Raw genomic sequence first — 27,952 nt, 5'->3', positions numbered from 1 at the left:
AGACAGCCTTTATTAGTCCCACAATGGGAAAATTTGCAGTGTTACAGCAGAGACAGCGGCGTGGAATTTTGTGACGATTTCCCAGTTTCATGAAATAAGTAGTATTTTTAAAAATTGGTTTGGGATGAATGAAAGATGATTTAATTTAAAATACCAGCAACCTACAGTATAGCCACTGAATGAAAAACTTCAGATGCCATATGAAAGGCCATTTCAGCGACCAACTTATTTGTTTTGTTCCATCTGATGACTGATGACTCGAATGCACCACAGTGTTGGACTCACTCTTGAGCTGCTCCATGCCCATGTTAGCTTTGTTGAGAAGCTCTTCTGCCTCTCTCTTGAGCTCCTTGGCCTTCCGATTGATGGCGTTCAAGCCTTGAGAGCCGCTGCCGAGAGAGTCAACCTTCTCCCGCAGCTCACGGTAGCGCCTTTCCGTGTCGTTGAGGCTCTGAAAATAAATGTTAGGAATAGTATCGCTTACATGACATGTCAAGATGGAGATCATTATCGATGGATAACTGTGATCATTTGGCATCTCGGTCATTTCATTTATACATAATTATTATTTCTATATTTTTTGTAGTTGAACATTTCTTAAAGAGCTTATGAAACAAAGCCGGGTAATATTCAGAGATCAGAAAAAGTTGTGCTAAAACTTGTAGTTAGACTGTTTTTATATGCCTATGATAAGATGACAAACAAAGCAAAAATGGAATTGAGCGAACAGAATAAAAAGACCCCTGAATACTGGAGTTACCAGCACTATGGCGCAGCGACAGTTAATTCTTGTCATAACAAGTCACAAGATGGTGAAAATTCTCTTGAATCCAAAAACAATAAAATGGATGACTGATGGCCCATTCCTACCTGGCCCAGTGACATCGCTTCCATTGTGGCGTTGTCAGCCAAAGCTTTGGCGTCCTTTGCCATCTCCCTGTTCAGCTCGGTTTTGTTTCTCAGTGCTTCAATGTCTAAGGAGAGGTTGTTCAGACGCATCATAACCTCCATTTGCTTGTTCTCCAGCTGAGTTAACCTCTCATCCACCTGCAGAAAATGCCGTAAAAATATTTTTTCTGGTATGAACCTGCAAAAAAACTAAACAAAACGTATAAATACAACGTACTGTACCTCAGAAGCGGCATTCCTGGTGCCGTTCAGGTTGTCCAACGTTTCGTTCAGGGCACGTCTCGCTTTTTCGATGGCCTTCTCAGACAGATCCAAGGCCGTCTTTGTAGCATTGGCTGCGTCTTTCACGACCTCAGCTCGACTCCTGAAAAATGCAGAAAATATTTAGCTGAATTAGCCAATGTCTGTTTAATTGTTGTTTTTTTTTTCAGTAACTGGAAAAAACATGCAGAGCATGAGAAGAGAACAGAATGTTGGAAAAATGGCTGCCAATCTATGAGTTGCTTCCATTAAAGTGGATTAGTGTCCGTACTTGGCCTCTTTAGCTTTTTCCAAAAGCTGCTTGGCTTGACTGATGTGCTGAGATGTATTGCTGATGATCGTGTCGATGTTGGTGAGGTTGGAAAGGCTGTCCTTTATTTGCATGATCATTGTGTCCACTGTGGTGCGGTTGATCGGCAGCTTAATGGACAAGACCTGCAGGGCCACTTTCTCGATGCTTTCTGGATCTGCTCCCTCCTCTAGATAATACAAGCAGAGGAACGTACAGAAAAAAAAACAAAGATGAGATGTGTTCAAAATTATGGCAACATGCAATTTTTTCACAGTTGCACTAAAAGCTTGCTGGTAGTAAACTGCAAGCGTATGAGAAAATATGTATTTGCTATGAAGAATGTTGATCTTTGAGTGCTTTTTTGACTGTAGTTTGCGGGTACTAGACTGGCCTGCCTGCAGTCCATACCTGTCTCCCACTGAAATTGTGTGTGTGGCGCATGATGAGGTGTAAAATACGACAACAGAAACCCTGAAGTGTTGAACAGCTGAAGCTGCATATCAAGGAAGAATGAGAAAGAATTCCCCCGACCAGGCTTCAGGAATTTGTGTCCTCAGCTCTCATCACCTTAATCAAAAGGGTGATGCAACACGGTGGTAAACACGACCCAGTCCCAGTTTTTTGGAACATATTGCAGCCATACGATTACAAGTTAATTGTTATTTGCCAAAATATTGTTTTTAGCACAAGTTACAAGTTTATCAGTTTGAATATTATATATCTTGTCTGTATTCAATTAAATACAGGTTGAACATGATTTCCAAATAATTGTATTGTGTATTTTATTTCTGTTTAACGCAACGACCCAACTTCTTTGGAAATGGGTTAGTGGAAAATGTGATAATTCTGCCTCACAAGACCAAAATGGGAAACATACATAAAATGAACATACCAGTGAGGAAATCTTTAATCTTCTTGATAAACTCTTTGAGTTCCCTGTTTGACTTTTCAAAGTTGTCTTTATTCTTCTGGGCTCTCTCCAGGGTGTTCATAGCCTGATTCTTCACATCCTGGCTCAGAGATGCTATATCCTGGAGCTGCACACACACATAAAAAAAAACATTAAAAAAAAAAACCAAACTGGAGAGACACAACATCACACATGACTTTCGGTACCTTCTTGGCCACATTATGTATTTCCTCATTTACAACTTCCAGAGCGTTGGTGGCATTCTTCGCGTGGCTTAACGCAGTTAAAGAAGCGCTCACTGTCCCATTGCATCCGCCCCCTCCACATACATGGTTGCCCTGTTCGTCACGGCAACCAGCGCCACCACATGGACTGTCTTTGCAGCTGCCATTGACGCTGGCATTGCTGTGGCCCCCACACACCTGCAGAACAAAGTGTTTTGTAGAGTTTGATCCTTCAGTCCAAGCCTCCCTACGGCACCACCCAAAGAAGCTAAGTTGAATTTGAATTTGAACTTCCTCTGACCAATATAAAAAGGGTGAGTGTCATAAAAAATAATCTGTAATAAATAATTCTAATACATTAATAGTCTTCATACCTTGTTACTGAGGTGATGGACTTTGTGGTCCAGCTCTTGGTTTTTCTGCTGCAGTTCCTCCATAGATTTGTTCTGAGCGGCCATGGCACGGAGGAACTTGTCTTCAGTAGAATTTAGCATGACTTCAGTGAGGAAGCGAGTTTGTTTGGACTGTTCCACGAGACTCAGGGGACCAGACACCGACATGTTGCATTTCTGCTCCGCCTCTGATGATTCCTGATAGTATTTCTTCACTTTTTTGAACTGATCTGTCACGACACAAGAGGGACATTGTTGATAAGTGAATTCAATGACAAATGATCATTCTGTATAGAAAAATATGTTTTCGCTGTTGGTCGGTTGGTGTGAATGTACTACCTGCAAATCCTGAGGTGAGGTAGTTGTCTAGCTGCTGCCGTTTAAAAGCAACCGTAGAGTTAATGTCCATCAATTGTCTCTCCATATCACTCAGCGTCTGTCTCAGATCACCATCGTCTTCTGCTGTTGTGTTGAGCTCTCGAGCGACACCCATCAGACGCCCGTCGGTTAACGCGATCTCCGCCCTAAAACGTACATCAATGACAAAAATCGGGGGTGCAGAATTATACGTTTCAACATTGACAGAAGATCTACCCATTCATTTATTGTAGAACTTGTCCTCATTAGACTACAGCTGACATTGGGGCAGTGACAGGGTACACCTTGGACTGGTCACCAGCCTATTGAATCACGGTTCGGCACACATAGATTTGTATATACACACATTTTATTTTAAATATATGTTAAAATATTAAAAAATGTTTTCTCAGAATTTGTACCCATTTTCTCCCCATAAAAAAATGAATGGAGAATGCATTTAAGCATTTTGTTAAGAATTTGTAAAAAACATCACCGCTGGGCGTGAATTATTGGTGGAATTTCTCTATTTGCTGGCTGGCCTGGTCCCTCTGCCACGCAAATTGCGGAGGTCAACAGGAGACATCTAACCAAGTCCACTATTTATTTTTTGTTTTTATATTACGGATGGCGTACCATGCTCACCTTAGGTCATCAATGCTCTGTCCAAGCAGTTGATGGGTTCTTTCACTGTCCTCATTACCAATCAGATCCTGCACCTGCTTAAGCTTCTCCTCCAGCTCTCTGATACGAGCATCGCCAATTCCAGGTGGGACGCCACTCTCCATGATCTTGTTAGCGGTGTGCTGGATGTGCTCCAGGTCACGTTTGAGCTGACACACCACATCGTCCCACAACTGGAAACAGGCATGACACTGCATACACTCGGGGAAAACACCGGTGAAGCCTCGGGCACATTCATCACAGCGTTTCCCTGCTGCGCCCTCCTTGCACTGGCATGCTCCGCTGGTCCGGTCACACTGGACTACTTCTGAGCCCAGAGGATGGCAGTTACACTCTAAAATGGGGAACAACAAAAAAATCGATTTAGGTACAGGTTATGTAGCAGAAAAAAGATCCCGGGGATAAAATGCCCATCTCTGGGGACTACAAGCAGACTGTGACAACACAGACTACCGTACATGAGGCAGGCTATTAGAAGATGCGAGAGAAGCAAAAATATACTCTCAGTTTTATTTTTTGACTGCGTGAAGGGTGCATTCAAGGACCACCAACAAAACGGGACATCTCAAATGTAGAAAAATAACTTATAAATGAATTAAGCCGAAGAGCAACGCTAACATTCCACCAGAGGGTGCCCAAGTAATACTTTTTCTATTTGATTTTATTTGCTTTGACTTAGGCACAAAAACAGTACATAGCTGAGATGTTCAGAAAATAACTGAGAAGGTTCTGCAAAAAGAAATCTGTGAATATGCAAATTCAGAAATGACAAACCAAAATGGCTAAAATCTTTTGAAACACTGATCATACCATAGAATCCCACAGAATTAAACGGTAAAACTAAAATGCATAGTAAATAAATACAAAATAATTAAAAGAAATATACGTATTTACGTTGATTACTACTTATCAAAATGCCTTCTGTTTGGCGTATGTAACAATGAAAGCTGTGTGAAAAAGAGACTCATGGAGTCCCACAAGGGTGTGTTCTTGAACCATGTGTAATATAGGCAATAAACTATAAACTATCAACTATAAATTACCATTAAAGATTAAATCAGATAGCTATAGCCGTAAGGTTAAAAATAAATGGTCAAATTCGCCTAGTTGATGTTTTTTCTAGTCAAAAAGTTACCTTGACATTGTACTTGTGGATCTCCCCAATGGAGCTGCTCACACTCGGTGCACTGTCTCCCTCCAAAGCCTGAACGGCAGTGGCACTGACCACTGAACTGTAAAGGACAAATACCTGACTATCACAACTAAACTTCCATTCAACATGTTCAGGCTCATTGGAGTAGTCTTGCATATTCACCATATTGCATTCAGTTCCCATTGAATGTTGCAGATTACAGTTGCAGGGCTCACAGCCTTGCTCCTGACCGTAGTTCCAGTGGTTAGGAGCGCATTGGTCACAGTTATGGCCGGAGACGTTCTCTTTGCATGAGCAAGCACCTGTCTGACGATCACAGTCACACACTCCATCGCTGCAACTTGACTGGACAGTACCAGCAGTCACGCAGGTACAGCCTAAGATAAGAAACATATTGCATTCAAGGGCCAGATGGTTAGAAGATGGTGACTCTGAAACCCTCTGGTCAAAAATCATCAAATTTGAATTTTAGCTAAAATTGTTGGGATCTACATGTCTCTAAATTGGCACAAAATTAATTTCAGCAAAAAGAGAATAATCGGACCCACATTCAATCCAGTCAAACTGTGTCATGTATATGTAGGACAACTTAAATATGCAACCACTGACAAAGCAGGTGTATCCAAAAGCCATTAATAGAGTATTTTCAAATGACTCACGTCTACAGTCGTGGGCCAAAGCACTGCCGAAGTATCCCTGTTGGCATTGGGCACAAGACGGACCATCTGTGTGGTACAGGCACTTGAGGCATTGACCTGTCCTAGGGTCACATGACTCAGGGTCTTGAGTATCGATGTTGCCGTTGCACTCGCATGGAAGGCATTGGCCACCACTTTGGTCTGGGTCGCCGTAGTAACCGGGGGCACACTGGTCACAGCGAGGCCCTAGGTTGGAAAGAGGAAATGAGAAAAAATTTGATTTAATAAGTAATTTTAGCACACTGTTTTAGGCACGTTCCATGCCTTAGGTAAGTGCTCATTTCTGATACACAATCTCACGCTATATGCCCCTTGGTAAGTAGCAAGTTTTAGCTTGCTTTTTTTTTAATGCTAAGGCCATGGCAAACATTTTTCAACTCCTTATATGAGTCAATTGGTATCTTGATGTTCTAGCCCCTACAGTGTGTTATCTCACCAGCATAGCCTTGTCTGCAGTTGCACATAATGAGGTTTGAAGATTGGTCAGCTAAGCAGGAGTGTCCGTTAAAGTGATCCGAACCGGGATTACCAGGGCAGGAACAGGGGCGACAGCGGTCCCCTGAGCCAAGCATTGGGTTTCCAAAGAATCCGTCCTGACATCTGAGTCAAACCAGTGAAGAGAGTGAAATCAGTGAAATCATTTCCCATCGCTGTGACAACCACAGCAACACCGGCGAAATGTCGCTTACCGTTCACAAAGAGGACCTGCTGTGTAGTCTCGGCATTCTATGCACTCGCCAGATTGGGAGTTGCAGCTGTCTGCGTGGCCGTTACACTGACAGGGGGCGCAGCTCGGAAAGCCCCACTGGCCCGGTTGGCAATCAGAGCACTGGCGCCCAGTTGCTCCTTCACGGCACTGGCACTGACCGGTAACGGGGTCACACTGGTGGCTCAGTGAACCCTCTGAGTGACAGTCACAGGCTGAAAAAGCAGATGTTTTTTTGGAAAATGATTCAATTTCATATATCAGAACTGTGGAAAAAAAAGAAAAAAGCCTGCAAACCTTCAACAGTATTACTTTACAACTAAATCAAGTTCAGTTCATTATAATTTAATTCAACTCAAGCAAATTCTGAACGCACCCACACTGACTGGTACAACTCCAGAGCGACGTCTAGTCCGAAAAAAGCGGAAAATTATTCATTTCTTTTTAAATTACATGTTTTTTTTTCATTATGGGCAGATTAAATAAAGTACTCTGTTACAAAGTTTGAATTTATCATTGTTTGATTTTCAGGGATGCTCATAGTATGTCACACAATTGCATTAGGCTTCATTCACCTTGTGTGAAGAAATGTGTTCTTCGGACCTGTGATGAATGTCAATCCACAGACGTGTCCATGCTTGTAACTCACCAGTACAACCACTGACTCCAAAGCCATAAGTTCCGGGAGCACACTGGTCACAGCGTCGACCCATCACGTTTGGCTTACAGCGGCATTGTCCTCCTACCCTATCGCATTCGCTCGAGAGGGAGCCTTGACGATCACACTGACAAGCTGGACGTAACACAAGGGAGACCAGCATTACCCCAAAAGTAAAGAAGGCGCACGTGTAAGCAAGCAGGTGTACAAATCTTTGGAGGACTCACGCAGTGCGCCATCATGAATGATGGCTGAAATACTGCAGATGAGCTTGGAGCACACGTCAGCCAAGGTGGGCATTGGTGTGATCAAAAAGGAATCCAGACACATGTAGCGAGTCATTGCCTCACGTCGCAGCTCTCCCTCAATCTCATTGCCATGGAAACCAGGAAGCTCGGTGTAGTTAGGGATCAGAACCAACTGTCAGAGGGGAAAAGTAAAATAAGATAAAAGCACAGCAGTAAACAGTAAAAGGACATCTTTCTTTCGGATGGAGGGTGTGGCTGCTGTCTTTACTCACCGAATCAATAAGAATGAAAGCAGTGAGATGTCTGTGTGTGACCCCGTGGCGCTGGAAGCGGATGGCAACCACGTAATGATTATTCGTCTCAAAACAGAACGGTCGGGGCATCTGGATGTATCTGGAAGACAAGGATATACACTCGGTTGGTCTCCCCTAACAACTTCCACTATTCAGGGAAGATTTAGGAGTGCGTGGGAATTTTTGCACATTTGAGAGGTCAAACAACCCTGGAATTGGAACTGAGAGAGGGCCGGCTGAAATCCGTGCCGTAGTTCATGCCAAAGGTGTTTAATGGGCCTGTTCTCCCAGGAACAGTTCCCACAAGGCTACGTGCATAAATGTGTCAACACTGGCGAGGATGAAGAAATAATATTCGGATACCTGTTTCCTCGATAAACAAACGCAGAAAATAAAGTGTATTTGTGCGGTTGTCATTTTTATAAACATATCCAACTGTTTTTATGCAAATAACCCGTTGGCATAGATGCTCTCTTCACAGAAGTTAAGCTTCTTCCTCTCTCTTTGTGTTTTTTAAGTCAGTGTGCTAATGAGTGCTGGCTGTTGGATCAACCACAGTGTCGAGCGGAAGGAAAGCTTTGGTCCACTGCAACATTTAGATCCAGGCGTAGGCTGACCTCTTAGTTCCAGATGAATAACATTATTGAAAGGCTGTTTAGAACTTGGAAACTAGTCAAGTTGGGCTTCTCCCTTATATTTGACGCATGTCTTTTCTATTTATTATTGCTTAAGATTGCTAATGTTTTATGTGGATATTGTATTTCCCCAAATAGCGGCCTCTGCTATAATAGACGGCTCCAATCGCAGAGTACATTGTCACCCTTTTAAATAAATGCAACACCAAAAAAAATGGTGACAATATTCTGAGGTAGGAATGATATTTTCCGTGACTCATAAAATTACGTATAAAAAAAAAAAAAAAAAAAAAAAACAAGAACGATGATCATATTTTAAATTGCTTTACTGACAAAGAAAAAGTCAGGAATTTTTACCGCACATTTTCATGACTCATCCTGACCTTTGACTATAAAAAAGTCTGGATGTGCATGTGTCACAGAGTGCAGAACACATCAGTAGTTGTTCATTATGGCAAACACTAAACTGGAGTCATCCAAATTACAATACTTGATTCAACAAAAAAAGGAAAATCACTAAAAACATTACAGAAAAAAAACGTAAGAAATCCAAGGAAACTTTGGTCTCGTGCAAATTCTCTGCCTGTTCTGTTTTCAGCATTTCCCCCTTTTTTTTCCCTTTAAGCTCCATCAAACAAAGCTGTTGCCACCTTGTAATATACCAAGGCTGACTCTTATTGCACAAGCTTTTGGTATGTTTGCCCTGCTATCAGCAAAAGAATAGTAAATGGAACAGAGGATACAGTGAGGTAAGATTACAACAGTATCTGACTCACACCGTACCCCAGGCCAAGGCAGGTTTAAGTGACAACAATGCCATGATGCAATTGTTTCTGGGCTTCCATTAAGACTTGCCGTAAGAGGCTTGAACACACATTGACACTCCAAAGGCTGCACACAGAAACATGACGTCTGAGAATACGGGATTATTAGGTTAGTCCGACTGTAAAACGACTTGAGTTTTTCATTGTTGAATAAAAATACTTGGATAAAATGGCAATAAAGCTGTTTATTTCACTATGGGAATAGCTAATCGAACAGATAAGAATAGAATAGATAAATCAAAATTCCTTTTAACTGTCGTTAAATTGTATAGTAGTAGAAATAGTCTACAAACCTCGCCAGATGTCATTTTTAGGACATAATTGGTCAAGAGGAAAGAGCAAAATTACAAAGCAGCTGAATGCGATTCGCTTTTTCGTGGCATGAATACTGGTGTAATGACGGCTGTCCAATAGGTAACAGTTAAAAAAAGACAAATCCAATCATACCTGAAAAAAGTATGACTAAAGCTACCGAATTCTTTGCTACCTGCTGCGATGCGGCAAAGTGACTGTGTAGAGCTGCTCAGTTGGTAGAAGGTTTCCACAGCGGAGACTGGAAGGCAGGTTTTCAGATGTTATGCTAACGATCGCCTCCCAGTCTTCTGTGGACTAAACACACACATGCACGCATGCACACACATAAAGGCAGAGTCAAAAGAAGTTCTATGTTGAGTTTTAAGAGGAAAAAAACTGAAGCAGTATGTGATGCCCAAACCTCAGGTTCATAACGGATCATGATGTCATATTCCATGGCGTAGGGAATGTTGTCAATGCTAAACACCAGGCCAGCACCGTCTTTGACCCGTGCGAAACCAGGTCCGGTCCAAGTCACTGTGTGACTTAAAGTGATCTCTCGATAAACGGTCCTCACATCCGGCTTAGGGAGACAGAAAAAAGCCCTCTTGAGTAGGTTTTGACATGTTTTTTTTACCCTACTATATGGTATAGCGTATATTTGAAGAGCCTTGTCGGGTGACGTTCTCAATGAACCTGGCCAGGATGCTAAAGCTACTAAGCTACTAAGCTAATCTTAAACCAACTTCATACTTGTAACCCTCCCTCGAAATGCAGCAGCAAGACCTCTCTTATTAACCAAAAAGAATGAAGCCAACCACTGCATATCAGATCCTTGGGCACGAATGAAAGATTATATCATACCGTCTGCTGAAGCTGTCGGATTCGCCTCAGTGCTGAGCGATGTTGTTGTGGGTTGGCGATGCGCCGGTGACGCCTGTGCCTTCTCAGCTGGTTGCTGAGGTGCTGAACGCAGTCTGTCTCTGCCTGAGGTCGAACTTTGCCCTAGGAGTGGAAAAGAGAAGTTCAAGTTGAACAAGTGAACTTAAAATCGATTTAAAAAAGGCAAAACATGCTGTGGCGAGTCTACGGAAAGCCAAATGTCGTACAAACACACAAAATTTCAGTTTCACCCACCGTCATGCATGACATTAGGGGCATGTCACACACAAACACGAACGACCAGCTTGGAAGGCGATCACCAAGTGCCTACATCACAGATCTGTGATTGACCAAGTCAACTTTACATCATACACCTGTGGAGGTCTGCTTGCAGTTCCTTTTAAACGTGCATTGCCCGCTTTGATCTTCGGCATAGATTCCAGCGAGTCTATTTCCCCTTCCGCAATGCCAAGAACTGCGTGCCTCTCACGCAGTGATTTTAAGGTGAATGAGAAGTATCGCTTTCATTGGCTGGGAAGATAGTCGGCTATGTTCACGCCCACAACGGTGCAATCGCCCCTTTCAAACTGCTCTTGTCTGCAAAAACACCAAAAGAAAGAAAATTCCAAGCTAGATTTGAGTTGGACACAAAAATAGAGCCCCTCTAGTCTCAGCCAAGAACCAAATCTTGAAAACAGGGAGCGCCATCCTTCATCAGTGGGATGACACAGCTCACCACAGAAAACTACTAATTATCTGCATTACCTCACTTAGTCCACAGCTCTAGGAAGTGAACACAGCTTTACTCTCGTATGCTGAGAACACACGATGATTATCCACAAGCATCCGCCAGAAGATAAGGCCCGTGAGGCACTTCCCCTCATATTTTGTGTCCTGCATCGCTGCCTCTTTGACAATTTGAAGTCAGCACTTGCCTTTTGCCACATTCCTGGGAATGTTGTGAGAGTGTGGATGAAAAGGGTCTGTCTGAGCTTGCCCACAGGGCTGAACTTGGAAGTGGAAAAAGTGGAGTCGGTAAATTGATAAGGGGGGAGGAAGGGCGAGAATGTAAGATTACAGGTAGATGGAAAGAGAAGAGGAAAGAATTTTGAACAAAGAGTGAACTTTAAAACTATGCAATGGAATCTATGAACTCAAACAAATTTGACCATCATGTTGAAGATAAGATGCTCCTCTAAAGTTGCACAACATTTAAGGGCTTTGAATCGGGCATGAAGTCATTGAATCCCATGTGTGAGCATCAAAGGATTAATTCAAAGTGCGCTTTTCTTTTTCTTTGGATTTTTCACAACAAACACAAATAATTATGCTGTTCTCAAATGTTGGGAACGAAGACAGGACTCCCACTGGTAGGTTCGGGTGAAACAACTATGATTTTTTTTTTTTTTTTTGCTTTTAAGTGGCTCTATCGAAATATGCGACATGGCAGTGGAAAAAGAATAAAAATCTAAATCTGTACATACTGTATACACACCCTTGTAAGCCCAAACAACACAAATACACACATGAATAACTGCAGTAAATCTAAATTACAGAATGGTGTGGTCTAAATCTGCAACAATAGAGTTGCATAATAATTCATAAAGTGCTTAACCTCAGATTTTGTCATTGCCTGGTATTAACACTTGTGGAGTTATTTACAGTTAGTAAAAGCCCTTGAAGCAATCATAGAGACCTGTAATGGGTTTGTGTAAAAATAAAAAAAATGAATAAATAAATAAAAAAAAATAAAGGTTTTCTCACAGGTAGAGGAGGGTCAATGGGCGAGTGTCCAGTCGCCCCTTCGGCCTCGTATTTATAGAAGTCTAGTGGGGCGCAGAAATAGCCAGGCTGCACTTCGGAGCACTGTCGACCAATCAAATGGCTCCTGCAGTCACACTGTCCATTCTCCATCATGCACCTACAAAAAAAAAAAAAACAGATGATAATGCCAACACCCAAAACTCACACCTGCTCTCAGGGCATAGACTTTGGCGAAAATATACCTGTTGTTGATGGCTCCGCCAAAGTCACAATCACATTGTCTACAACCAGCCAGGTCATTACTGAGACCCCAATATTCAGGCTAGAAAGACAGATACAAACATTTGAACATTCTGACAGCTACATGACAAAGTACGAAAAGACTCCATTGAGATTCAAGAAGAACAACACAAGCTAACGAAAAGGCATTTGGATGACCAGTATTGAATGCAGCGACATTTTAAAGGCAATGGACAAGCACTAACCAGGCACTGGTTGCAGTAGCGACCAGTGACATATCTTTTACAGGAGCAGTCGCCGCTGATCTGATCACATGGGGCTCCCATCACAATGATGCCACGAGGATCACAGTTGCAAGCTGATGGCACACACAATAACAAGCAGTTATGAAAAGGTTCAATTGAAAAACAAAGCCAAATCTTCCTGGTGCAAACTGAATAAGAAAATGTATAATTTACTACTAATCTTCCAACAAAAAAAGCTGGCACACCAATTCTAAAAACAGTTTCTTCAGATCTTCTACTTAGTACAATTTCAATATACTTTAAAGAATAAAGTGAGTTGAGGGAAAAAAAAAATGTGTATACGCACGCTGGCAACCCAGGAGGTCATTTTGGCTGAGTCCAAAGTAACCCTCCTTGCAGTCGTCGCAGCGCAAACCTTTGACGTTGGCTTTGCAGCGACATTGTCCAGTGATCATGCCCATGTCTGGGTCAGTATGACTGTCACACACGCCACCCTCCATTGAGCCCACCGGGTCACAGTCACAGGCTGGCGGTCACACAAACAACGGAGAGCAGATGTCAAAGGGAAAATGATGGATGTGATCACATCCATCACGCACATCTCATCGAACTGAATAATATTCCTCATCATCAATATGCGCGCACCAAACTCATCAATTTAAAAACCTTTAAAATGCCTTCAAGCTTCAAACTAAACATCAATATTATTTGGACATTTAAAGTTTTTTTTTTCCTGAATGTATACAAGAAAATGTATCCAGTTCTTACAACATAAATTCCATGCTTGACTCACCAACACAAACCTGTGGGTCTCTAATATCCCTGTTTGGGTCTTGATAGTAGAAAGGTTTGCACATCTCACAGTTACGTCCCATGGTGTTGTGCAGACATTCATCACACACTCCTCCGCTGATGTTGCCCGTGGCCAGATAAACCGCCATGTCAAAGTGACATTGGTTTGAGTGGCCATTGCAGTTACACTCTGTAGAATACAACAAACGACGCGGTATTTTTAACCACATAAACAAAATGTGGCTCTCACTAGCCTGAAACAATAATCTGCAGAAACACACTTTATCATATCAGTTAGCTTTGATTGATTGTGTTTGAAGATTTAAATCAAAGTGAAGAATGTAACTTTAAATACACCAAGAAAATCTGAGTTGTACCTCTACAGGTGTGCGGGTTTTCCGCCTCAGCCGGTCTCCATGGCAGGTCATGGTGGAAATCTTGGCATCGCTCACAGTTCAGCCCCTCTGTGTTGTGTTTGCAAACGCACCGACCGTGGATCTGGCAAGATTGAAGAACATGCGACTATCGCTACATGTCGAACATGGCTCGACCATGTTATCCGTGACTAACTCTAACAAGCAATAAAACTACTACCAAGACAGAAATACATAGAACAGCACTCAGTTGAGCACAGACCAAACTAAATATGATCATGCTCATCTCAATAGATTGTGAGTTGATTGTTCAATTTTTATATATCCACTCACGTACCGTAACGGTTGTTCAGCAAAACAATCAGGTTCCATCAATAATAATGTCAGCTGAAATTAAACGGTTCACTTTCATTTTAATTACATTGAATCTATGAGAAAACTAAAGGGAAGAGATTCGATTTTGGGGCCATGATGAGTTCTTAAATATAGTCCAAAAACAGATCTGTGCTCGGCACACAAACTAACGAACTAAAGAACTCAGGAACAATGGCAACTGAGGAAACAAAAGCAAATCTTGGCAGAGGTAACAAAAGAATAACTGTAATCCCACCATGCCGTTCGCTCGTGCGTCAACTCCTGGCACTGGGGCGCACTCTGAAGCGTGTCCGTAACAGAAGCAGCTCCCTCTGACTACCAGCTCGTAGATGGCGTAGTAATATTTTTGGAGGACATCAGAGCGTCTGTCTAGAAGGTCGTCTCCCAGAGTGTTCAATTTTGTGAGGTTGATGCGCAGATTGGTGATGCGCAGGAGCTCTAGCAAAGACAAAAAAAAATCCACATTGTTTAGAGGAAAAATGAATACAGTGTATCTTACAGTGAAACCATTTTATCAAAACTATGGATGTTACAAAGAATGTTTGACAATATTGCGGATTTAGGAAGTGGCCAACAAGGCAGCTTAGTTACACACGTTAGTTGCACTTTTGCATGTTAAGGGGTTGTTGTTGTTTCGATACCTTGGATGTCCAAACTGTAGGGGTCTTTCACATGAATGGCAGGATCCAACACTTTATAAATGACCTTGGATAGGATGAAAAATAGAACAAGAGAGAATTTAATTCATTGGTGAGGTAAGAGAAAAAGCTATTTGTACATGGGTCTAATGATATTGTAGCTCCTGCCATGACAATCCTTGTACGAGAAACTGATTCAAAGGTCTTGTTAACACGAAGTGGCACTTTGACAGGTATTTTTGTCATTGAGGATGTACTTTGGAAGGAAGTTGGTCAAAAATTCTTCATTTATATTATTATTAATACTAATAATGCCAATAATAATAATAATAATAATAAAAATAATAATACTAATAAAAATAATAAAAATAATAAAATAATAATAATAATAATAACAAAAATAATAGAAATAATAAAAATAATACATTAATAATAATAATAATAAAAATAATGAAAAATAATAATAAAAAATAATAATAATAAAATTAATACAATTAATAAAATTAATAAAAAAAATAATAACATAATAATAATAATAATAATAATAATAATAAGCATCATCATAATCATCATAATAATAATCCTAATAATAAATGAGATGATACAGTCTAAATTCTCTAATAGCATAATTCTGTGAGACCGACGCCATCTTACCTCCCCATTGGTGGAGGGCTCAATGTCGGAGTAGCGTTCCTCGCAGATGATGTCGTTAATGTGATGCAAGCCATTTGAGGGGATACCGTGAAATGTCTTGGTGCAGTTTGAGGCAAAGTAGCGGTAGGGACGCCACGTACGTCCGAAATCAGCAGAACGCTCAATGATCATAGCTGCAGGGCGGAAAGTCTGTCGGGGGCAAACAGAAAAAGGTTGAAATTTGTCTGCACACTTTTAATTCGTCATATTGGAACTGAATATCCACACTTCTTAGTGTAGATTCATTGATAATCTGCCGCATTTCATTTAGAGCAACTGCACATTTTTAAAAAAATTAATATTAATTTGAATGCAAACACTCTGCCTTCAGAAAAAAATATTTGATTCTTACATTCATTGTCAACTAAAATCATTACTTTCACATTGATCACAGTATGCAAAATGGCGTTGGCGGTCGGTGGCAATTGATCACACTGATTGGCTGTTAGCTACCGAATTAGTGCATGAGATATATGTGCAAAAAACATTGTTGGATATTGCACAAAAGCAAAATAACAAGAAAAAAAAATGACACTATCTTGTAAATTAAGCGCAGCAAAATCATGCTTTTTATTTAGATTTGTTCTCCCTTTTACTATTGAGTGTATAGGGCAGGAGTGTGTTGGATTACAAAATTGGTGTGAATGATGTGCACAAGTGTGTATCACCAGTCTTCACAAAGGTGTTGTGTCAAAGGTATTTTGCAACCATTACTTTTTATTTAAAAAAAAATGGCAAACATTTAATCAGGGTATGATTTTATAACCACAAAAAAATATCTCTTCTAACTTCTTATATTTAAAATTATTATTTACAGTATACTTTGTACTATATATGTGGAATGTATGGTACTATGTCAGTCCACATACAATTTACAAACACAAGAAATAAACTATGTACAAGACTTGGAGCAAATTATTGGCATCGCGGCATCAAATAAAAGGTTGTAAAAACAAACTCATGCATGCAAGAGTGTGTACCTTGAACTTCATAATAAGATGAGTGAAGTGGAATTCTGCCTCCAGGTTTAGCCGAATGCTGACATTTTCCTCCCCTGTGGAGGGAACAACTGTCAGAAGTGCATCACTGAGGGCTAAACGGAAATGCTCTCTTAAGCGAGTGTTATTACTTACAGGAAGTACTTGAGAAACTATATGTAGCCATGGTTTTTGATACACTCTATACTTGAAACAGTGAAACTGTACACATACCATTAGCAGACTGCCACCACGTGTTGTCACCGTTGCTGTCCATGAGGTAGATCACATTCTCGATGCGGTGGCTGTTTCTGTGTCGGGACGGGTTATACGGATGCTGGGAGTTACACTCGAAACATTTGTCTGACTCCTGTTGAGGCGGGAAAAATACATCGGCACTCTTACGCAATGCAGTTGTCTATTATCAACGATACATGGTAAATATGCAGCGTCTGGAAAGAGTGTCAAGATTCTGGAGTACTGTATCTATCAACCAAAGTGTTCCTAAAGGTTGTAACAATCAAATTGCATTGCAAGTGTGCATCAATAGAAGAGGGGAAGGGAGGCCATGGGAAAGACACAAGGACGTGGAGCCTGCACGATGGTGTGTGGCCAAGGTTTATAATAAAACAGAGGTGCTTGGCAGGAGGGCCCAGGTGAATGATGCAAGTGGATGCGTGCAAGTGGAAAGGCTTCTCAGCAGTTGGAAACAAATAATGGGTCTGGAGAGAGCAAGGGGCATGGCGAGCTAGGCAGTAAAGGGGTGCGTTTGGAAAGGGGGGCCATGGAGAGGGGAGCTGAGTAAATGAGGCTGGCACAGAGAAGCACTGGAATCCGGCCAAGAGTTGCTTAATTAGGTTGGTGTCAGGAGTGATTAAGCTGAGAACATGACTGGTAAAGATGTAAAGGTTTAATGGCATTGCTTTGCATGTACATTGAATGTGGCTGGTGTCCAGCAATGCTCGATTTTGCGTGACAAGGCTCAAATGGCACCATTGGGATATGTGTCATGGCAACGTAAAAAGAGAAAAAAAAAAAAAAATTGGCAGTTATAAGAGTGGAATCAGGCTTCTCGCAAATGTGGATAAAAAACGAATGAATCAATGAAATTGTGCAACGTAAATTGTATAATTAGAGTAGATATATCGTACATGCTCATTTCTGCCTCCTCCTTGCTTGCTATTTCTTTTGTCCTCTTTTTGTTTCCCTGTGCATACTATTGGTCAGTCCGCACGTGTGGGTGTTTGTTTGTTTGTTTTTCCTCACAAATTATTGACCAAAATAAAGTGTTAAAATGGCTTGCTCTCTTTTATTACGCAATGTGAATGATCAAGCACCTATGTCATTTTTGGGTTGTCCCATTACGAGGTGACATCGGCGGTACGAGGATTCCGCCTGATGCCAGCGATATGCTGCATAGCGGTGTGTCAGTCATTAAATGAGGAAAATAATTGTAGCTGGAAGCTAGTGGGATAATGTGGAGGTTACGTTACGCTCACTTGAATCAACAATACATTGACATTTACACACAATGGCACAAGCAGGTTGCGTTATGCGCTCTGTCAATGTAAAAACTGATATTGGACGTGTTAATTGAAATGTGCGAGTTACACAATTAAAAAAAAAAAAACAAGATCAAGAATGATATTGTAATTGGACTCGGGCAGAGTAAAGCCAGCCTTGCATAGGAATGAGCGTGTTTTGCAAACTATGTGCATCACATTCTCCAGGACAAAACCGTCATCTGAAATACCCTTTGTTGAGTTAGAATTTGACATATCGGAGTCATTTTTTTTTTTAAATTCACTGGATACATAAGAAGTGGGGAGTAGAGTTGACGCTGGTTTACAAAGGCTTCCTTCTTTGAGACCCGTTACCTAGTCTCTAAAACAGCCAAAAATGTGTTTTGTTGTCTTGTTTAGTATATTAAACCGAAGCTAAGATGGGCCTCACGCGTTCTATTCTATATAATATAATGACGAAAAAAGTGATAAATTATTCCTACTACATAATAATGTAAAACTGTTGCAAAAGCTTAAAAAGAAAAAGAGACTAAGCTTGCAAAGTACTGCAAGTGTCAGGGTTCGCGAGTAGGCGGGAAGGGGGTGGACCCAAAAGGCGAGGAAGCAGGGAATGGTGTAACGTAAAGGGAATTTATTGAGTGGCTCAAATGAGGACAAAACAACGTGGCTGGGTGCAAAATAACAAAAGAAAACTAAACGTGACTAAACTGGTCAAAACAACGATGAACAAAGAACTGTGACAGAAACTAAGGAACAATGGCGAGGGGGAGAACAGGAGCATGAACGGGATCAGGGAGCGATAGAGACAGTCCGAAGGGCGTAGCGGGAGCAGCGATGTCGGGAATGAAGGGCAATGCACCGACAATGGGTCGTCGGAGTGAGGTGTTTAAATAGTCCAGTAATCCGGGAAGCAGATGGGCATCAGGTGTGTGAGGCTAACGGGGAACAGGTGCGTGGCTGGTGGGGAACGAGTGCTGAGGGGAAAACGCCCCACTCAGCTGAGAAAATAAACAAAACGAAGACATGGCAGGAAGGTGACAAATAATAACAAAAACACCTGACATGACCGACCCAGGTCATGACAGCAAGAATATGGGGTGTAAATTGTTACCAAAAAAAAAATGTGTGTCTGGTTCGTGGTTCATCCATCTTTCAGTAAAGTAGATGTGTAATTTTCCTTAATCGTTCTAGTTTAATCTGTCAATGCTTTCGAAAGAATGGGCTGCCTCAAATCAATTGCCCCTCGAAGGACTGAGAAAGTAGACGTGTCACTTAGGGAGTGTGGCTTTAAATCTCTCTCTCTCGCTCTTGCTCTCGACTCTGAGCTCTTATTCATGCGCAATTAGTCGAGGCTGGTCAACTTTCTGTTGACAAAAAAAAAAACACTGATGTAAATCCGATGTTGATTTCAAAAGCTTTACAGGAAAAGTGCCATTAAGTTTCCTCACGATATCAGCTCATTTCCACTCTGGCAACATTTCCCTGCTGTATATTAACTATGTCTTATTGCTGGTCGCGGGTGGTAGCGGACTCTGCAAACACTGCGTTGCCCTCTACCTGACCTGTCCTACCCTGAAATATACACAATAATAAAACACAATAAACACAATAGATCATGTGACGCGTGCAGCTTCACATTGAAGTATCAACTGCATGCACCACATGCACAGATCCGCATATTAATGTGTAATTTGGCTTAGTAATGAAGTATTGTCTCCATGAGTAATGAACAAGATAAAATGACTACTTGTGTTTTTCCAAATTTTGTGACGTAGCTTCCACAAATCGTAGCACCTCGCAAAATTTGCACGGTAGAGGAGGGCGTGGAGCAGTGCCTCATTTACTTGAGAATGGACCACCCTATCAAAATTTGCTGAGTTCAATAAGGCAATAAAAAGAGCCAATGTTGCGCCTTAATTTTTTTATACATGAGGAATTTTGAGGAAAGCATCTATTTTTGGAATCTGTCTTTGGGACCTTTTTAAAAGTCATCAACACAATTGGATTTAGATTTACAGCGGCCCCCGAAATGTACCACCTCTCCTCAAATGGAAATATGGAATCTGACCTTAACGGGAAATCATTCATGACAACCTTTTGTCACGCACGCATGATTGATGAACTCCTGGACATTTTAACACCTTAAGATAGTTGCTGACAAAGGTCCACACCTGGATTCGTGGTGTGACAGCTTGTCACCACATCCTGACCCCTAAAGTTGCGGCGGGCCTCTGGGATCACGTCAATCTCGCTCACCTGGAGGCATCGAGCTGCAAGTACGTACTTGTGGTGCAAACAGATGTATGTATACAAGCGCGCCCATGATGAACCCCGTCAAGCATCATTTATAGAAAGAAACAACTAAACTAAAGCTGCACACCGGAGGAACTTGAGAATTCTCATTCAGCAATTTTTATCCACATCTGATTGAGGGGCCACACAGGGGGAAAAAAAATAGCAGTTGAACCACATGAAGAGCAAAGTGTTAACCAAAAGGTGACAGTCAACAAAGAGGCCTTATATGTCGTGTTTGTCTATGTGTTTAACACATACTGAAAGGTTGAGCAGGTGGAAGCCCTGCTCATGTAAACCATTAAAAGAAATGGAGATGGACACGTGGAGATGGATAAAGCGACCAGCACATCAATTTTACTTTGCTTTGGTAACAGGTGATGAAAGAAAATGATGTAAAGGAAGTATGTTAAAAAAAAAAAATATGTAAGCAAGTGACCTGGAGATGGCTGACAATGCAGTAATGCTCTGGGCCGTCCAAGCCGCAAGTGGAGGTGGCGCTTAGGTTGACAGCCCGTCCAATCAAAAGGTTTCCTGTGGCAGGGTAGCAGCTCCCGTCCGTGCAGCCGTGCGGGCTTGATGGCAGGTCTTGTCCTGACACACTTGAGGCTGGAGATAGAGGATCATGAGTGAAGTCAAATATAAAGTGTGGCTTGGAAACCTTCTCATCACACTTCATTTGACAAAGAGCTATTTTCATCTGACCTATGAGACAGTTAAAAGAAACAAATTAACAATCGGGTCCACTCACTGGCAGAAGAATTAGTTTTGGTCTTTCAGGCCAGGCTGTGAAAATGTATTCTTTGTTTTGGTGCAAACTCATTACATTCCATTACATTTTGAAATTGTGTTTCACTGTCTTGAAAAAGCCGGGACAATGTCTATAATATTGGACACAGGCTGACATTCCAGAAAGTAATTGCTTTAATAGACTTCAGTGTGAAACAGCTCTTCTTCCCCTTTACTTTGAGCCATGTACACACTCGCTCTGCACCATTGAATCACTCACCGGTCTCATCAACAAGAGGGCGCAGCACAGTACATTTGGTAACGAACGGCAAAACAAAATAGCGAGGTGCAGAATTGCTATATAAACAGCAAATGAGAATGAGACAGCTGAGTGAAGTCGACAGTGATGTATGGGGTCTTTTCAACTTGTTGATCTAAAGAAAAACAACAGATCGGCAACACGTTGAGGCTTGCTAGCAAAGATTGGGACAGTTCAAAGTGTATTGTTGAGCTTCCCATTGACAAAAAAAAAAAAAGCATATGACTGATGGAAACTCTACCTCATATAGATTTTGATTATTGCGTAGCTATACAATACATTTTTGCAAAGTAGGCAGTGAAGGTTTGGCACATTTTACATGCGCTCAAGTTGTGCTGCTCGTGCATGATTTGCTACCGTATAATTTGAAAGTGAAATAAAAGTTCGACACGTTCCAACAATTTAAACTTGTTGGCAAGAAGCATTGCGGTGTGAAAAACAGAAACAACGCACATTTTAGAACACTTTCTTTCCTTTTGTTACCATTTTAAAATAACATTTAATAAAAAGTCTTTCCCTCTCTTTATTAAATGTCAAATCTATCCATCAAAACGTCCTTCAGACAAATGCCACACTATTTACTTTCTTTGAGAACAAGCCACAAATCTAGAACAAAAGTACCACTGGCCACTAAAAAAATTAATAAAAATAATCAGATTGTGTTCAAAAGTAGTTCTGGCCTTACCAAACTCATCCAAAATGATTACAGCTAATTCCGACCCATGTGGTCAAACATTTCTTATAGCCGGTCCCACATCACGTGACAGATCCTGTCAACGTTTTAAGTCTGTCATTGAGCAAGTCGTAGCTTCAGCTCCCCCCGACACATTTTCAACAGGATTAACGTCTGGGGACGGCTAGCCACCCCGTGACCTTCATGTGTTTCTTCTTGAGCCATTCTATTGTCGCGTTGCCTGTATGTTGTGGGTCAGTGTCATGCTGAAAGATCTACTGACAACCGCCCTTCACTCCTTTAAATAGCCTCATCCATCGGCACCTTGCCGCAAGTGTCCTCTATGCTAAGCAGAGAAACTGAAATTTCCTCTAATAGCGAACAAGCTTGGATTTTTTTTTTTGTTTGACTCAGAATTAACTTAAATCATTAAGCAAAAATGTTTTGTTTTTTCCTTCACAGAATGTAAAATTTAAAAATATAAATGTTTAACAATTTAACATAAGTGAGCTTTGAAGCTACATGGCTCAGTTGGCACGTATGTCTAACGCCACAGTGTGGCAATTTAAAAAATGTGCTTTTGGGAAACATACCTCGGGTCAAACGTTTCCAACATGTTGATGGTTCACTATTTACGCAATGTGTAATTTAGCACCATGACTGTGGGAATGTTAAGCACAAATGACTCTGTGATCACTTTCCACTGGTCTCCTTTCTTGGTCAACGGAAAACTGATTCCACTCACGTCTGCTTCTCAGTGGGAATTATCCATTATCCGATCGGCCTCTCTTTACGAGGGTCGCGGGCGTGCTGTAGACTATGCCAGCTGTCTTCGGGCAGTAGGCGGGGTACACCCTGAACTGGTTGCCAGCCAATCGCAGGGCACACAAAGACAAACAGCCATCCGTGCTCACAATCACACCTAGGGACAATTTTGAGTGTTCAATCAACCTACCATGGATGTTTTTAGGATGTGGGAGGAAACAGGAGTACCCGAAGAAACCCACCTAGCCACCGGGATAACATGCAAACTCCACACAGGAAGGCCGGAGCCCAGGATCGAACCTGCACATTTGAACTGTGAGGCAGATGTGCTAACCAGTCGACCACTGTGCCGCAAGTGGGATATAAAGAAAATTTTTTAAAAATTAGTCAGAGAGAGAGGAGAGGAGTTGAAAAGGCGACAAATATAATAATCAAATGGCAAAGTTGACAACAAATTCATTGAGAAAATCGATTCTTTTGAGTCTGAAGTTGCCAAGGCCGAAGAAAGCAAGACAAGGTCACGCCGATCGCATAAGCCACTGCAAGTTCTTGCCACAAGGCCAGACGATCAACCGACACGTCTGCAAATCCTGCAGCGTTAATAAGTGCACAAAAAGATGCGAGACTTGTGGCAGGACAACTCCTGGATGCTTCTGGAGAACATCGGTGTACTGGAGCAACCTCCCTACTCATTTTTTTTCTCCCTTTTTTTCAAGCTCAAGGGGGTCATGACAAGGGAGCTGTCGAGGCAGAATCCTTCCTGGAGTGCATTAAGGCGTGGCAGAGAAGGCTAGAAAAGTGTGTTAGACTCCAGCAGGATCACTTTGAAGAGAAACAATTGTTCTTTGGGTTTAAATTAGATCTTCTGTGACACCAGTCCTGGAACTTGACACTCATGTACAAAACCACAAACCTGGCCACTGAGAGTCCCAAAGAACTCAAGAAAAGGACCAAGCCTGTGAGAACAACAGGATCATTGACAGCTGGTTTACAAGTGTAGGATGAGGCAATACGACATACACACACGTATACCAAGAAGAGGAATGACAGGTAAACGCGCCCCTAGGCATCCAATTTCCCTCCGGTATCCAGCACTACGACAGGAATGTAGCGACAGGATGGAAAATGTTATTCATTAACGGAAACATTCCAGGTGTCAGTGCGGCCGTGAATGAATGCCGATGCACCTTTAAGAGCCTCTTTGCAACACTTTCTTTACATTTAAGCTTGCTGGAATGTAAACACTTGTGAAATTATCCATCAATTCATTCAATAGTTTATAACAGCCGTGTGGGCTGTGAACCAGAAATTCAAAATTTTGATTTATTATTTTTTTTTTTTTTTGCTGTAAATGATTTAGTAGACACTTACGGTGAGTTTAAGGCCGATTACATATTCAGGAACATAAAGTGTCAGTTACCTCGGTATATTACGAGCGCAGAAAAGCCAAACAGCAATACGAGACAGGAGTATTGCGCTTAATGCTCTTGTTTTAATTCAGATCAAGTCATGAAAACAAACCAGTGCCATAGAAGAAGTGATGTTTACTCACCCAGCATGAAGAGCATCAGATGCAAAGCCATGGTGGTCATCAGCACCACTGGACATGCAAAGAGCAGATGTACAATCTGGATCTGACAACAAACAGACAGAAACATACATTTCATCTTGCGCAAACAATATCATCGCAATTGCAGGTTTTAGATGCAGCATAGGCTCATCTTAGGAATCACATGTGTTTACATGCGCGGTAGAAGCCGTACTTTCACTGCTGCCAAGGCAGGCTAATTTTCATCATCAGCAAGGAGTACACCTTCATAGATTCCTACTTCGTGACGATTATTTAATTATTTACTGGAATTGACTGAACAATGACAGCAATGTTTAAGAAAATCGAAAAAGATTAAACTTTTTTCAGTACCTGCTGCTGAATTTTGGTGATTTCAATAAATGCAATGAAAACTTCGGGGTGTTATGTTTTAAATTCCTGAATTCAGTTTAGGTGCAGTACCTTGTATGGAGGAACTTTGACCTGCAAGTGGTCTTGAACCAGCGACCAAGGAAGGTGAATTTCTTAAATTCTGAACTACGACTCCCCCATGCTTAACAAACAAAATTGTGTTTTAATACTTTGTGATGTATTATTATTACATTACTAGATACAATTTACTTACTTATTTGGCACACAGCACAGCGAACTCTGTTAAGCTACTGTTACACACTTCCAGGTGAAATTTCATTTTCAACTGTCTTAGGTCAGATATCTTTCAAGGTCTTTTAACAAAGTGTTGAAGATTAGTTTGTTGTTAAAAAGCTGGAGATCTCAAAAGTAAACAATAATTGTGTACACTGTGGCCATCTGGTGCAAGATATCATCGTGGGGATGGCTCTATTTGCTCACTTGTTACAGAATGTGCATGAATAATCTTGGCAACGTAAAAATATTTTCACTGAATACTCAGTAAATTTGTCAGATTTCTTGAGCAATGCTACTCCTAAATGCAACCCACAGATGTAATGTCAGAGGTCAAGCAATGGTGGCCAACAGCTAAACACCACATACCGTAATGCTTTTATTATGCAAAAAAATAAAAAATAAATAAATATATTTTTTTTTTTAAATTACGGTACGCAAAATCTCATTTTGTTGGCGTGGGGCAGGCGTGGGCAAACTACAGCCCGGGGGCCCCTTGCGGCCCGTTAAACGTTTTAATCCGGCCCGCCGAACTTAAAAAAAAATTAAATGAATAGACCTTGTTAATGTTTTATTTTCAAAGACATATATATTGTTGGAATGCTTTTGTTCACTTTCATTTAAAATTAAATGTATTTTTCTTTCCTCCGAAGAGGTGAGGTTACCAAAACACTCCATCCATCTGCTCCTGGTCCAGCCACTCTGTCGAATTTTAGAACCCATTGTAGTCCGCCAATCAAAAAGTTTGGCGAGGGGCAAGAAGACCTTTTTTTTTTTTAAATCGATGGATTCTGACAAAACATAAAAATACCAGTTTTTTTTTCCTCACTATCTGTAAAATTGTCCTAATGGGCTGCTGTCATGCACAGCATTGGAGTGGAGTACAACTGGGCTATGAGTTATGAGTAAAGGGCCTCTTGTATGCACAGGCTCAGCAAACACAGGGGCGTCCACCCTGAACGGGACAGAATATGTGTGTGCATGTGTGGAAACACAAAATGACAGGCGAGAACAAGCATGTTTCACATCACACACCAATGTGACCTCTAAGACAAATAATTGTGGCAACAGGAATGCCAACAAGAAAGAATAAACGACACGAAAGAGAGTTTACTAAATTGGAAGAGCACTTTGTTGTCAGATGATTGACTCGACATGTCCACACTGTCTCAATTATTTTTAAATGATCTTATCTGTAATGACTTAGAATATCCATATTCGCACTTGGAGCATATGCCATTCCTTGGATATCGCGGAACTATGCCCCCTAGTGGCAGTGCGTGATATAGCGATGATGTTAGAGCAATATGATTGGACAAAGGTGACCAGAGGTTACTCTTTTTCTGCCTACAAATGTCACCTTCAAAAAGTACAATATTTGGGCCTGCTTTGTTGTTAGCGTGATGTCAATGGAATATAGACACTAGCTTTGGTGTGCTGACGCTCATTTAATCTCATGCGAAAATCGCTATCCTTGTAACTTGCTGTCCAAGGGAGAAGCTATCTGATTTTGATGACGATCTTGATAATGTTCCAGAGGCCAGCGCATATTTTCACAGTTTGATTCACTATGGAATCAATGAAAGCGTCCAACCCTCAGAATGTCACCACTGTTCTGAACCAGGAAGTACCCAGCGAGCAAGCAAAAAGATGGACATACAAACACATCTTGCTTTCCACTTTTGTTCGGATTGGGTGTTAGTCTATTCTAATTACATATACACACACACGTCTATATATATATATATATATATATATATATATATATATATATATAAATATATAGACATTTTTGCATCACTTCTTCCCAAATAAAATCAAACAAATCCAATACATACAAACAAGAGGTCGCAGTAATGTAAAAGGCTTATCTCAGCACTGATGAAAAATCAGGTCAATCTTTGATGTTACACAAATACAGTCAGCACTACTGCACCCTTGTTACAATTTAACCAACTGTGCAGTGAACAGTTGTAGTTACAGTTTAGCTCAAGTGGTGATGCTTCACCTTCAACCTGTACTAACGGCACAAGAGCATTAAAAAAAATAAGCAGTGAAACATTAAAACAAGTCATCATGAGAGCTCTCAAGTGATCCATACTCACGTTTGGTCTCCTCACAATTTTGAACCATTCACTCAAAATGTCTTTGAATGCCAGTCTCTGCCATGCACAGCCCAATGTGTGTGTTTACGCGTGCATGCGCATGTGATGCAGCAGAAAGTGTAAAACAAACTTGAGGGTGCTACCGGCGCCGGCGGTGGTGTAAAAACAGAGGGAAAACTTAGGGCCAATCGGGAGACCCGAGTGCTCGTTTCTCTCCGCCCTCCGGCTCACCCTCACTGGTTTTCTCCGGCCGGCTGCCTCGTCACTGGGGCACTGGGGTGAATGGACAGCTATTATTATTCTAATTGCACTGTCACTCTGAGGGCCACTGGTTGAAAGAGGGGAACGGTCTCCAGGCTGTTGGAATGCACCACCCCTTTCTTTTGGACTTGCAGGGAGAGTGAAGAGGCATGGGAGGTAGAGCGCAGGCCAGAGAGGCCAGAGAGAGAACGAGAGAGAGAGTGAGAATGACTAGAGAGGACTGGTATGGACAAAAGGGTCATTTAGACAATGTCTGTACGTATGGTGGAATTTTTCAAGTGTCCAGATATTTATTTTCTCCTTATAAAAATGTTTTTACCATATTGCCATTTTAATTGCTTGCAAGTCTGAAGTAAGTGATTTTCGGAAAGAGGCATAATGACAACATTGATAAACGTAAGGAAGGAATACATGTTCAGAATGTGGAAAGGTTATGAGATTTTTCATTCTATTTAGTTTTTATTTCATTTCCACTTTTCTTTTTTAAATTAATTTGCTTTTAAAACGTTTTTAGAGCAAGTTTGTTGAATTTTATTTCTTTTCATATATTGAAAATACTTCATTTTAGTGAGT

The 27,952-nt window shown here is 41.3% G+C and overlaps 1 protein-coding gene across 2 annotated transcripts in view; it reads right to left on the bottom strand.

The window, feature by feature from the left end:
- lamb2l (laminin, beta 2-like) overlaps positions 1-27,952 on the bottom strand; it is a 35,655-nt gene that overhangs the window by 819 nt on the left and 6,884 nt on the right. The window contains exons 1-34 of one of the 2 annotated variants that reach the window (XM_088290196.1): positions 27,119-27,299; positions 24,372-24,453; positions 20,773-20,942; positions 16,753-16,888; positions 16,522-16,595; positions 15,503-15,691; positions 14,852-14,915; positions 14,446-14,648; positions 13,839-13,959; positions 13,463-13,651; positions 13,016-13,195; positions 12,670-12,782; positions 12,427-12,506; positions 12,185-12,341; positions 10,403-10,543; positions 9,960-10,121; positions 9,732-9,853; positions 7,765-7,885; positions 7,472-7,664; positions 7,236-7,379; positions 6,570-6,801; positions 6,317-6,480; positions 5,842-6,066; positions 5,345-5,559; positions 5,165-5,261; positions 3,991-4,363; positions 3,328-3,512; positions 2,971-3,218; positions 2,579-2,794; positions 2,355-2,499; positions 1,442-1,649; positions 1,132-1,273; positions 871-1,047; positions 286-451 (exon numbers count right to left, since the gene is read on the bottom strand). In XM_088290196.1, the coding sequence (XP_088146322.1) occupies positions 286-451; positions 871-1,047; positions 1,132-1,273; positions 1,442-1,649; positions 2,355-2,499; positions 2,579-2,794; positions 2,971-3,218; positions 3,328-3,512; positions 3,991-4,363; positions 5,165-5,261; positions 5,345-5,559; positions 5,842-6,066; positions 6,317-6,480; positions 6,570-6,801; positions 7,236-7,379; positions 7,472-7,664; positions 7,765-7,885; positions 9,732-9,853; positions 9,960-10,121; positions 10,403-10,543; positions 12,185-12,341; positions 12,427-12,506; positions 12,670-12,782; positions 13,016-13,195; positions 13,463-13,651; positions 13,839-13,959; positions 14,446-14,648; positions 14,852-14,915; positions 15,503-15,691; positions 16,522-16,595; positions 16,753-16,888; positions 20,773-20,942; positions 24,372-24,411 (5,392 nt within the window). In that variant the 5' untranslated portion in view covers positions 24,412-24,453; positions 27,119-27,299. Of the gene's footprint in view, positions 1-285; positions 452-870; positions 1,048-1,131; positions 1,274-1,441; positions 1,650-2,354; positions 2,500-2,578; positions 2,795-2,970; positions 3,219-3,327; positions 3,513-3,990; positions 4,364-5,164; positions 5,262-5,344; positions 5,560-5,841; positions 6,067-6,316; positions 6,481-6,569; positions 6,802-7,235; positions 7,380-7,471; positions 7,665-7,764; positions 7,886-9,731; positions 9,854-9,959; positions 10,122-10,402; positions 10,544-12,184; positions 12,342-12,426; positions 12,507-12,669; positions 12,783-13,015; positions 13,196-13,462; positions 13,652-13,838; positions 13,960-14,445; positions 14,649-14,851; positions 14,916-15,502; positions 15,692-16,521; positions 16,596-16,752; positions 16,889-20,772; positions 20,943-24,371; positions 24,454-27,118; positions 27,300-27,952 lie in introns of those variants that run through there. The other variant, XM_088290197.1, reaches the window with a different exon arrangement.

Source organism: Idiotropiscis lumnitzeri, chromosome 3, assembly GCF_059441095.1.
Source record: "Idiotropiscis lumnitzeri isolate Australia: NSW breed Sydney's pygmy pipehorse chromosome 3, RoL_Ilum_1.0, whole genome shotgun sequence".
NCBI lineage: Eukaryota > Metazoa > Chordata > Actinopteri > Syngnathiformes > Syngnathidae > Idiotropiscis > Idiotropiscis lumnitzeri.
Note: the sequence above shows the minus strand (reverse complement) of the source record. Positions and strands in the feature narration are given on the sequence as shown.